The sequence below is a fragment of the Hibiscus syriacus genome, unplaced genomic scaffold (assembly GCF_006381635.1).
Source record: "Hibiscus syriacus cultivar Baekdansim isolate YM2019G1 unplaced genomic scaffold, ASM638163v2 tig00003041_pilon, whole genome shotgun sequence".
Taxonomy (NCBI): Eukaryota; Viridiplantae; Streptophyta; class Magnoliopsida; order Malvales; family Malvaceae; genus Hibiscus; species Hibiscus syriacus.
Window position 1 is genome coordinate 4,247,855 of NW_024061960.1, and position 12,067 is coordinate 4,259,921.

At 35.1% G+C, this 12,067-nt stretch overlaps 1 protein-coding gene across 1 annotated transcript; it reads right to left on the minus strand.

The window, feature by feature from the left end:
• Positions 1-4,171: 4,171 nt before the first annotated feature.
• Positions 4,172-5,356, minus strand: LOC120166829 (protein BIG GRAIN 1-like E). Its single transcript, XM_039176024.1, has 2 exons — positions 4,466-5,356; positions 4,172-4,411 (listed from the first exon to the last, which is right to left on the minus strand). The coding sequence occupies exon 1, from the start codon at positions 5,348-5,350 to the stop codon at positions 4,484-4,486; it is 867 nt and encodes a 288-aa protein (XP_039031955.1). The 5' UTR covers positions 5,351-5,356; the 3' UTR covers positions 4,172-4,411; positions 4,466-4,483.
• Positions 5,357-12,067: the final 6,711 nt, after the last annotated feature.

A 12,067-nucleotide genomic window follows, 5' to 3' on the forward strand; every position in this document is an offset into this window, starting at 1 on the left:
CATGAAACTTCAACCCCCTATTTTCCTCAACAGAATGGTATAGCCGAAAGGAAAAATATAACTTTAAAAGAGATGATGAATTCTTTACTAATAAGTTTAGGGTTATCTGATAACATATGGGGGGAAGCCATTCTATCGTCAACTCATATCTTGAACCGAGTTCCTCATAAGAAATTAGATTCTACCCCATATGAATTGTGGAAAGGATACACTCCTAATTTACAATATCTGAAAGTGTGGGGTGTATGGCTAAAGTGGGTTTGCCAGACTTTAAGAAGCCCACCATTGGACCTAAAACCGTTGATGCAGTGTTTATAAGGTATGCTACGAATAGTGTTGCATACAGATTCATGTTTTTACAAGATTATTCTATTTGTGAGTCAAGAGATGTTGTTTTCATTGAAAATACCTTTCCTTTAAAGGAACCAAGATTAAATGTCGAAACACAAATAGAATATATTCCATCAACTTCTTCTAGTAATCTTGCTAGGTCTTCTGAACAAATTGATTTTGAGCCTAGAAGAAGTAAAAGGCAAAGAGTTGAAACCTCTTTTGGACCAGACTTTATTACTTCCTTTATTTTTGAGATAAATGATTTAGACTCCATTTCAGATCCTATAGCTCAAATTTTTCTGTTAGATGAGGATCCTAAAACTTTTGAAGAAGCTATAAGATCTATCGATGCTAGTTTTTGGGAAAGCGCTGTTAATGATGAACTAGAATCGATAATGTCTAATCATACTTGGGAATTAGTTGACTTGCCTAAGGGATTCAAACCAATCTCCAACAAATGGGTCTTCCGGAAGAAACTAAGGCCAGATGGTTCGATTCAGCGGTACAAGGCAAGGTTAGTCGTCAAAGGGTTTACTCAAAGGTTTGGTTTAGACTACTTTGATACATACTCTCCCGTTACGAAAATCTCAACGATTCGTGCATTATTTGCGCTAGCCTCTATTCATAAGTTACAGGTACATCAAATGGATGTTAAGACTGCTTTCTTGAATGGGGATCTAGATGAGGAGATTTACATGGAGCAACCACTAGGTTTTGAAGCACCTGGTATGGAAGGGAAAGTCTGTAGACTTAAAAAGTCACTTTATGGACTTAAGCAGGCTCCTAAACAGTGGTATGAGAAATTCCATAAAACTATTCTTAGTTTTGGTTTTGTTGTGAATGGTTCAGATGCTTGTGTGTATTCGAAGATGTTTGACACTGAATGTGTCATCATAAGCCTGTATGTTGATGACATGTTGATTTTCAGTTCTAACATCGAGTCCATTAACAAAGTTAAGAGTTTCTTATCCACTAAGTTTGAGATGACATATTTGGGAGAAGTTGATGTAATCTTAGGAGTCAGAGTTACCAAAACTGAAAAGGGATTTTCTTTAAGTCAAGCACATTATATAGAGAAAGTGCTAAAGAAATTTGACAGTTTTGATGTCGTCCCTGTTCGAACTCCTTATGACTCTAGCATACATCTTGTTAAGAATAAAGGAAGTAGCGTTTCCCAAACTGAATATGTTAAATTAATCGGAAGCTTAATGTTCTTAATGAACTATACTCGGCCTGATATTGCTTATGCTGTGAGTAGACTGAGTAGATATACTCATAATCCGAGTGGTGAACACTGTATTGCTCTTAAATGCTTACTGAAGTATCTTAAGGGTACTTTGGATTGGAAACTTGAGTTCGTTGGCTTTCCTGCGGTACTGGAAGGATATTGTGATGCCAACTGGGTTTCTGATAATGATGAGGTAAGCTCTACGAGTGGGTATGTTTTTACTTTGGGTGGAGCAGCAATCTCGTGGAAATAATCAAAGCAGACTTGTATTGCTCGTTCTACCATGGAGTCAGAGTTTATAGCTCTTGACCTAGCTGGGCAAGAAGCCGAGTGGCTCAGAAGCGTGTTAGCAGATATTCCGTTGTGGGGAAGATCGACTCCTCTGGTTTCATTATTGTGTGATTCACAAGCTGCGATATGTGTGGCTAAGAACCAAGCTTACAATGGTAAGAAAAGACACATTCGCATAAGACATGAATCTGTTAGACACTTAATAAAGAATGGAGTGCTCTCTTTAGAGTATGTGAAGTCGGAAAGGAACCTAGCAGATCCACTTACCAAAGGGTTAAGTCGGAAGCTGGTCCTAGATTCGTCGAGGGGGATGGGTCTAAAGCCCATTGGTTGAGGAATTCATGGTGGATACCCAACTTAGTTATCTAAGTTCCATGTGGTCAAACGAAACCATGAAAAGACTCATAGTGCACATTCCTACTGCCTATCCCTATGACGAATAATGTGCATGCCCAGGATGAGCTTAAGTGCTCTTAATAAATTCATAGCCCAGGCTTTGGGTGGTCTTAGTGAGAAAGACTTGATGAATTTACCGATTTTGGCTGAATATCTATTCTTAATAAGTTCATAACCCAGAGTGAGTGGTATGAAATGATGAACTTACCAACAGAAAGGTTGAGTTTGTTAAACTCTTAATAAATTCAAATCCAAGTATTTGGATGGTTCTAGTGAGAATGACTTATTGAATTTACCTATAAATGATGTTGAATATTTATTCTTAATGACTTCTTAGCCCAGAGTTTGGGTGGTTCATTTATAATGAACTTGAAGAAAGTCATTATACCCTTTGTGAGGTTGAGCTATTATAAAAGCTCTTAATTATTTCATATCCCTTTTAAGGGTGGTTTATGTTGAGATAAACTTGATGAAATAACCTATGTAAGTGAGAAGGGTTAGCCACCTTCTATGAAAAATGTTGGGCCATTTTTCTAGCACACTTACTAGAATCCTGAGGTAAGATGGCCAAATATATACTTTTGTATATATATATCTTACACATCGAGGACTCAGGTGGATGAATGGGTTAGTTGTGTGTTATGAGTTTACCCCCATCTTAGAAAGTTCCAGACTAGTTTCACTTATCTAAGAGAATGATTGCTCATCATCACTATGTACTAGTTCCAGATACGTTCACTAGTGCTTAAGCAACTAATCTCGCTATTGCTCTTCTGGAAAGTTTGTTTTCGAGTTTCAAAAGAATTCTTTCGCATTAGTGGGGGAATGTTGGTAATGCTCAATCTCACGTAGTATTGGAAACACTATTGGGAATGGGTATTTATAGTATGGAATTCCCACTTCCTTGTTGAGTGAAAGAGAAAAAGGGGGACTCTCGCGCACCGCCGCCGCCATCCGTCTCATCTCGGCTCGGCACGGCACGGCATGACTCGTGGTCGTGGTCGTGGTAATACGTTTCTTCGACACGTCCGCGCGGATACTATCTTTTTAGAGTAAATTCTTGAGGAATTTCTCTTTAAAAGAAACAAATGGAAAAATGTGAAAGATTTCAACTGATATTTATAGGCTGCTGAGGACTGTTTAATTTCAAATGATATAACAGCTGGTTTATGAGAGTTATCAGAAATTAAACAGCTTTTCCTAAATTAAATCAAAAACGTTAAAGATGTATCTGGACTGATTTCCAGCTTTGTACAGAGGAGACAAGTTGTTAATATCATGAGTTACAGGAGTTATTTGATTTAATTCCATGTGTTACATGATATAATTTCTGGAGTTATAACAGCTGAACAATGATGCAATGAACCTGGACTATTTTTGAGTCAAGTTCATCTAGATGTTTCAGCTGTTACAAAAGAAGAGATTTAATCCTGAAATTTTATGGACGATTTTAACCCTATTTCTAGCCTATAAATAGAGGGTTATATTCGGCTTCTCAACTCTCTCTCAACATTCACAATTCACTTTCAAAGTGTTTTCTGCAATTATTCTTTCCGTGCTTTCCGATAAGAAGAGCAATACCACTGGCAGTCCACTCCGATTTCGGGTGTACGGAATTCGGAGCGACCGTGTTAACCTCGGGGGACGGTCCGCCTACTGCAGCGATTACACACATCGGGGCGAATTCGTTTCTAAGGCAGTGGTTATACCACGACACGGTTTACGAATCTGTTCCTTTTAATTACTGTTTATATTTTCAATCAGTGCTAACGGTGTAATTTTGCGGTTCATATATCCAACACCTTTCTTTGTATATGTGGAGATCCTCCTACTGAGTTCTCCAGATACAGAGATGCGGAGAAGGTACAACAAAAAGATAAAGCTTGCATGAACCGCACGAGCAGATAGGGAATATATTAATTAATGTGTTTAAACTATTTATTGTTTCTTGTCCAAAAGTCAAAAAGAGGCTTTTGCTGATGTTTCTCCATTAATTTAGCGGAATATCACTAATCATGGCACAATCTAAGCAAACTATTACAATGGGGGACTTATAATGTTTTTGCATTAATCCAATAAAATGGAAGACAGACAAACATTTCAAACTGTACATACAAAGAAACGAAAAAGCAAAATATAGGACATCGAATTTCTTTCTTTCTTTTTGTTGTAATCAACGCCTGCAATGGAAATGAACACCATTGAACCCATCAACATGTTGAAGATGCAGTCCTCTCATAGGGCACCATTGGAAATTGGTGCACCCCTCTTGGTGTCCATATGAGTAGTTTCATACACAGGCAACTCGAACAGGTCGGAGCTTGAATCACTATCTGCACCATCGTCGGTCTCGGTCTCGTTGAACTTCCCGATTTCTTTCTCATCCGACGGATACTGATCCCGATGACGAGTACTCTCCGAGTAGTCATTATTGAACTTCAATTTCTCATCCAACCAAGAGTATTCTGTTGTATTTGTATTCCATTTGTCATCAATGATAGCGTTTTGTAAAGCTGTTGGTTTTGTCAGTCCAATGTTGTTACTTGACAGAGAAGAAACCTGTTTGTGATCCAAATGGTTTCTAAATTCCTTGTAGCTCTTAGTAGGAGTGTGTCCATAGGAAGGTGTCCTGAAACTGGAGCTCGAGGACGAATAAAACGACTTTGTATCGGTCGTACTCGAGCTCCGAAAATGGCTGATACTGCTCCTCCTCCTCCCACTAGGGCAGTCTTCTTCATCTTTGATGGACTGTGTGGTGGATTTCGATTTCTTCTTCTTTGAACCTGTTTGATTGAAAAGAGAGTTCAAGAAGCTAGCAAGTCTTCCACCCGGAGAGTTGGGTTGCTTGTATTTCTTATCCTTTATTTTCTTATCCACCACATGAGATTGTTGAGGAAGAATGTTCCTCATGGTCATTGGTACATCCAAGCTGACCCTTCCCATCATATTCTGAGAGAATGTTGCACAATTATAGCTAGCCACGTCGTTGTACCCCGAGAAATACCGCGCAGCTTCGAAGACATCGAGCTCACCGGAGTTGTTCCTTCGATGGAACGACTTCTTCAACATCCTATCAGGGTCCGAGACTCCTGTTATAGACATGATATGCTTCTTCAATTGGGTTTATTGTGATGAAAGTGGTGAGATTGTAAGGAGAGGGAAGGGGTAGCTTTAAAATATATTGGCAATGAGAATCAATTGGAGTGCCTAATAATATAATATGATGAAGAGTGATTTTTGGGGGGTTTTGAATGAGACCCCACTTTTGATATGAATTTTGTGCTTTAGTTTTAATGGCAGTGAAGTGTGGTAAGAAGGGAAACAAGCCCTTTTTTTCCTTTTACCTTTATCAAACTGTGAAAACACCAGAGGTAGTGTTGTGGATAGTGGTGGGGGTGTTTACTTGGATTCTAGGGATTGCACTCTTGTTTTAGTGGGAGCTGGCTTTTTTGAGTTGCTATTGGCCTAATAACATTGTTGAAAGGAATAAAACAAACTTCATACATGAACCATAAAGAAATAATGAAGAAAAAAAAATCTCTTTCTCTTGCTGTTGGGGGCAAATGGCTGCATCCTGCATGAGTGTGGGCTGTATATGTAAAGCCAATACACACGTACAAAACACCACCAATGGCTTTTCATGCTCAGTTTTTTTCTTTCCATGGATCAACATAGAAGATCCACCGTAGGCCAAGTGTTTGAGTTTGATGAGTAGACAGTTGCGGCCGCAAAAATTTATATTAGGAGTGTGAATATAAAAGGTTATATTAAAAATTTAAGAGGTGTCAAGTTATAAAATTTCAGGGGTATGAAATTAGATCATCAATAGAAAATACTTGAATTATATACAGATTTGAAATTTTCATAGAGTGCAATCACATCCCAGTACTCCTCTATCCATCCTCGGTCGCGTTCGGCATTCTCCTGTCAATTTTTGGCTACGAAATCAATGCTGTTTTTAACACCCAGTGGTCCTTTTGGTTCCTAGAGCCGAACAAGATTGCAGCAAAATCAACCTTTGGGGCTGATAGTTAAAGCATACTCTTCACTGTCATTGTCCAGAGCAAATCGCCTGACGATCTTTGATCGGAACTTGTGAGGGAAAACCATGATTTTCTTGAGCAATACATGGTTGAGATTTTACTTAAGATTGGTAAGAAACAAAAACATATTAAAGCTGAAAATTTTCAATAAACTATTGACTTATAAGGCGAGAATGTGGGGGTACCTAAGTCTAGGATGGTCCATGATTGAAATGAAATTCAAGCCATAAATAGTATAGATTGAAAGAGAAAAGCTTATTTGATTAGGCTACTAACTAATTATCTAAAAAGTTTATATATATACTATTTTATTAGTTTAGTCATTTTAATCCTTAAATTTTCATTATGTTCCCTCTAACTATTAAATCTGTATTTTTATCAAATTAACTCAAATATGACGAAACAATGATAAATCACTTCAAATTGATATCAGTCTTATCATTTTCTGTCATTTCAACAAAAAAATTCAACAAAATAAATAAAAATAGTTAATCTATCCATATTGAAATGTTAATATCAGTCCCATTTTCTTTATTTTCTTTATTTTTTGAAATTTTTGATGGCGTGACAGAAATGATAAAATAGTTAACGTCAACATTTTAATGAGGACAAAATAACATTACTATCACATTACGTTTGGGTTAATTTGGAAAAAAATAAAAGTTTGAGAGCAAAGAAGAATGTAATAAAATTTAAGGACTAAAATGATTAGATTGATAAAGTTAAAGAGTCGAAAAGATTATTCTACCTGTAAAAAAAACCCAACTCTCATATTAGGTTTCAATGCAATTCTTTACATATTTACATGTAAAAGGGGATGAAAAATAATTAGGGAAGTATGGATCATAGGAAATTGTTTAAGAAAATAAGATGAATGCTACAATAAGCGGTAAAATCATTGGCAATTTTTGACTACTTTGCTCTATTTTTTTTTTTCCAATTTTGGGACGGAATTGTAAGGACATGAAAGAATAGGAACTAAAATAAAAAATGTTCAAAAATTACCCCTTCAAGTAAAAAGTGAGTTTAAGGAATTGAATTATGTTGTTTGAACTATAATTATATTGTAAAATTAATCCTTAAACTCACCCTTTCACTTTAAAGGTATAAAAATTCTCATTTTAATTCCTATATTTTCATTTCTTTATAATTTAGCTCTGAAATTACAAATAAGATTAAAACAAAATATTAGATAACTACCGACAACTTTATTAAAGTCATCCTCAACTGTTGATGACTTTACCATTTACTGTAACATTCACCGTATTTCTCTAAATAATTTTCTATGATCCATATTTTCGTATTATTTTTTTCATCCACTATAATTTAGCTAACACTAATTGAATGATTAATAAATTTATACATGAACCCAAATATATAGATCCTATCGGATAATGTACACATGCACTTACTTGGATTGCTTCTTTGGACTATTTGAGTTGAGATAAAAAGCTATGGTCATCATGATTAGCTGCTTGAATATATAAACATCTCAAATCTCCCATAGTCATAACCTAAAGTTAGATAGGCAATGTCATCATCCCCTCTAACCAAAGTTTTGATATTATAAATTGGATGGATTCGTGTTTGATGTGGGGTAGCTTTCTTTACTTATGCACCATCCATTCCTAAAGTTATCTTGCCTGGCCATGCTTCTTTACTCGGTCCTATCCCATCTTACCCTTATGCCTTTTTATTTGAAGGTCCCTGTTGTATGGTGTAGATTAAACACAGGGTCCTTTTTTAAAGAAAAAATAATAATAATGTTGCTGTAAAGATAAAGAATAGTTAGCTGTGTAGATATTGTAAGGACTTTAGTCCAATATTGTTGAGATCAGGGACATACATATAATTTTATATTAGTGAACAAATTTATAAAATTTAAAAAAAAAAAAAAAATGTGATAATTGACTAATTGAAGGAGCAAAAGCCCCACAGAGAACAGACATTGTACCTTTTATGGAAGACAGTGGAAGGAAATTAGACCCTCAACTGTCTCCTCATGTTATCAGTTGGCTCATAGCCAAGTGTCGTAATCGTTTTTCGTTCGGGCACAAATTTTTTTTTGGCGGGAAAAGTGATGTGAATAAATTAATGATTTTGATTTTTTAAAAAATATTTTGGGAGTCGCCATCGGTCTTTTGGGTCAGGTAGGTCGAATACCTAAAAATCATCTTTTAAAAGAGCTTTTAAGAAAATATCGATTAAAAGATAAATTGATCTGCGTTTTAACCAAAAATTCATAATAAAAAGGGATTCGTGGTCGGTTACGTTTAGGGAAGGATTAACACCCCTACAACGCCCAAAATTGGTACTTTTTAATTATAAATTGTCTCTATTATTAAAAATTTAAAATATATTTAATTTATAATCCTATTTAATTCAAATATTTTTAAGAAAATATATCAAACATAAATAAGATATTTACTTATTTAGAAATATCAGAAAATGACTTCTAGGTGTCTTAAGACAGCTCTTTTCTTCGATATTAATAGATATTATAATAATAAAATTAAATTATAATTTTTTTATCATAATATTTAATTTTAAAATACCAGAATAGGACATCCAGTTGTATTAAGACTGCCCTTTTCTTTGGTATTGAAAAATAAATAAATATTAAAATATGATAAAAACATAATTTATGTAAAATCAAATTAATATTTAATATACATTATTATTTATTATATATATTTATATGACTATATAATAATAAAAATATTTAAATATAAACAAGTAAAATTAAAACATAAATAAACAATAATAAAAATAAAATTAGAACTATATATTTAAAAGCAGTAAAACTTTATAATAAATGAAAATATTTAAAATTAGTGACTAAATTATAATCTAATAAAATTAAATACCTAATTCGTAATTAATTATTTAAAATTACAGGGATTAAACATGTTATTCTCCTTATTTATTAATTTGGTAACTAAAATAAAATTATATAAAATTCATATATCAAATTAAAATAAATTGAAATATGCTGTTAGGGGTTTAAAATATCAATTATTAAAATTAAAGGACTAAATATGATATTTATCCTAAATATATTATTTTAATATAAAAGACTAAAATAAATAAAATTAAAGTTAAAGAACCGAATTAAAAGGATTATAAATTGATTTAGTGACTAAAATGTAAGGATTACAAATTAGGATGGCTGCGGAAAGGGTTTAACTTTTAGTTAATTACAGACAGACCCTCCCCAAAACGGCGTCGTTTGGGGAGGGCTATTTAAGTCCCATAATCGGCTAGCCCGAAGGGCCAGCTCTCATTTCTCCTCTTCACTCTCTCTCTCTTCTTTGAGAGAGTTTTAAGAACTCTCTCGCTTCTCTCTAAAACAGAGAGAAGCACCGGCCGGCAGCCGTTCATCGGTGTTAACCCCGCCGCCGGCCACCGCATCCGGTGGCCGGAAAAAAAATTTTACACCTAAATATAGATCGGACCATCCTATTGATGGTTCCGATGACCGTTTCCCTTAAAACATTCCCGATCGGAGCAAATCTACGAAAATACCTTCGGTTTTCGAAGGTTTTCGATGACGTATGAAGGCTCCGGTGATGTTGCAGCTTCCTCAGTAAGTATCTCTCCGTCTTCTCCTTGCTTATTTTGGTGTTTGTGGTTGCTGGTTTGCTCATTTTTTTTCTTGTTTTTTTTTTCTTTTTATCTCTCTGTTGGTTGACGTGGTTGCCTTCTCTCCGTTTTTTTTCTTTGCAGGTTTTCAATGGCTTTATAGCCATCACCGGTGTGGCTATCGAACCGGGTAAAAAAGTGGAGTCTGGTGAGTCACCGGACTTCCAGTGGTGACTCACCGTTGGGGCGACATGTGTGTGGCTTGAGTGGCTCTTCTGGAAGCTTTTGACGAGACGTGGCAGCGGTGGAGATGGTGGGAGTAGCTGCGGCGGCCGCGTGGCCCTAGGGTATCATCACCCTAGGGTTTGTGCTGGATGAGTGTGGGCCGTTAGATCTCTCAGATCCAACGGCTGAGATTGAGGCGGCTGGAGCATGGGGCTAGGGTTAGAAAACCCTAGCTGAAACCCTAAACGTTTTAGGGTTTCTATCTAGTTTGGGCCAACTGGTTGTTTGTTACTGGGCCGGTCCAGTTTTCATTGGGCCTGTAATTATTTTTTAATAATAATAATGATATATAATAATAATAATAATAATAATAAATAAATAAATAAAATGGGTAAAAAATTAGTATCTTCAACTGCCCCTCTTTGCTCATTCTTGTGTTAACAAGAATAGGGCAAAGACGAAAAGATAAAAAAATTTATCCATTTGACTTCACTTGATTATAATGGTAATGTTGAATAATTTCTTATTTGTGATTAGTTCTTCTAATTATGAACTTTTCCACTGGGGATGACAATTTATCTCCTTCTGTGATGTAATCTGGAAGTGTTGATGTTGATCTATCTCTTTCTGTGATAGAATCATGTAAAAGATTGAACAAGTTCTTCTCATTATGAACTTCGTCTTCCTTCTTCAAATGAGTTCTTCTCATTATGAACTCGACCTGGTAATGCTGATCCATCGAATGATGAATTCAAGCGAAAAGTTGAACAAGTTCTTCTCATTATGAACTTCTTCTTCCTTCTTCAAATGAGTTCTTCTCATTATGAACTCGACCTGGCAATGCTGATCCACCGAGTGATGAATTTAAGCAAAAAGTTGAACAATTTCTTCTCATTATGAACTTCTTCTTCCTTCTTCAGATGAGTTCTTCTCATTATGAACTCGACCTGGTAATGCTGATCCATTGAATGATGAATTCAAGCAAAAAATTGAACAAGTTCTTCTCATTATGAACTTCTTCTTCATTCTTCAGATGAATTCTTCTCATTATGAACTCGAACTGGAAATGATGTTCCACCGAGTGATGAATTTAAGCAAAAAGTTGAACAAGTTCTTCTCATTATGAACTTCTTCTTCCTTCTTCAGATGAATTCTTCTCATTATGAACTCGAACTGGAAATGTTGATCCATTGAATGATGGATTTTAATCTTTGCTAAAATCTTTGAAATTCCTGTTAAAATTCAACATGGATAAAATGAATGAAAATGCACCTATTTTTGCAAATGCCTAAATATGATGCATGAATGTTAAGTTTATTTGATTTCAAATTGGTGAACTGAGTATTTCTTCAGTTGTGTAGAAATCCAATAAATCTTTCTTCTTCAGATAGGAGAATCTATCATCTTTGACAAATGTAGATGTAGATATAATGTCACAAAATCTCTTGAGAACAAAACTCAATGGCACAGGCTCTTGAAAAGTTTGCACTCATATAACATGTTGATTCTGATAACTACTCATCTTATTATGAAGTGATCTCTCAAGATGATTTCACAGATATCGATAGTTTTTTTTATTTTGATACCGAGAAAATCCTGAATTCTGATTCTGATGAGGAGAGTAAACTGTTATACTTGACAAAAATGGGATATTCAAATGCTATGTCTTCAATAGTCATAGAGATATAATCCTGATTCATCAATTGCAGAGTTGACAGATTTTATATGTGCTGCTCAAATGGCTAAGGCTGCTGACACACTTCTTCCGGTAAAAGATAGGAAGCCATTATGCAATGATCCCAATTACAAGAAAAGGCGAAACTTGGGCTATGATTTTTTGGAAAGGAATAAGCAGAAGAAGCTTGAAAAGAAGCTTCTTAATGAAGACGATCATGTAGTTCATCTTTTAATTCCAATGATTGGTTCTGTGGTTCCTACCGAACCAGATCAGATGACTCAAAGAAAACTA

Excerpts from the sequence above, each read along its gene's own strand:
- LOC120166829 (XM_039176024.1), bottom strand. The coding sequence starts at position 5,350 with ATGTCTATAACAGGAGTCTCGGACCCTGATAGGATGTTGAAGAAGTCG.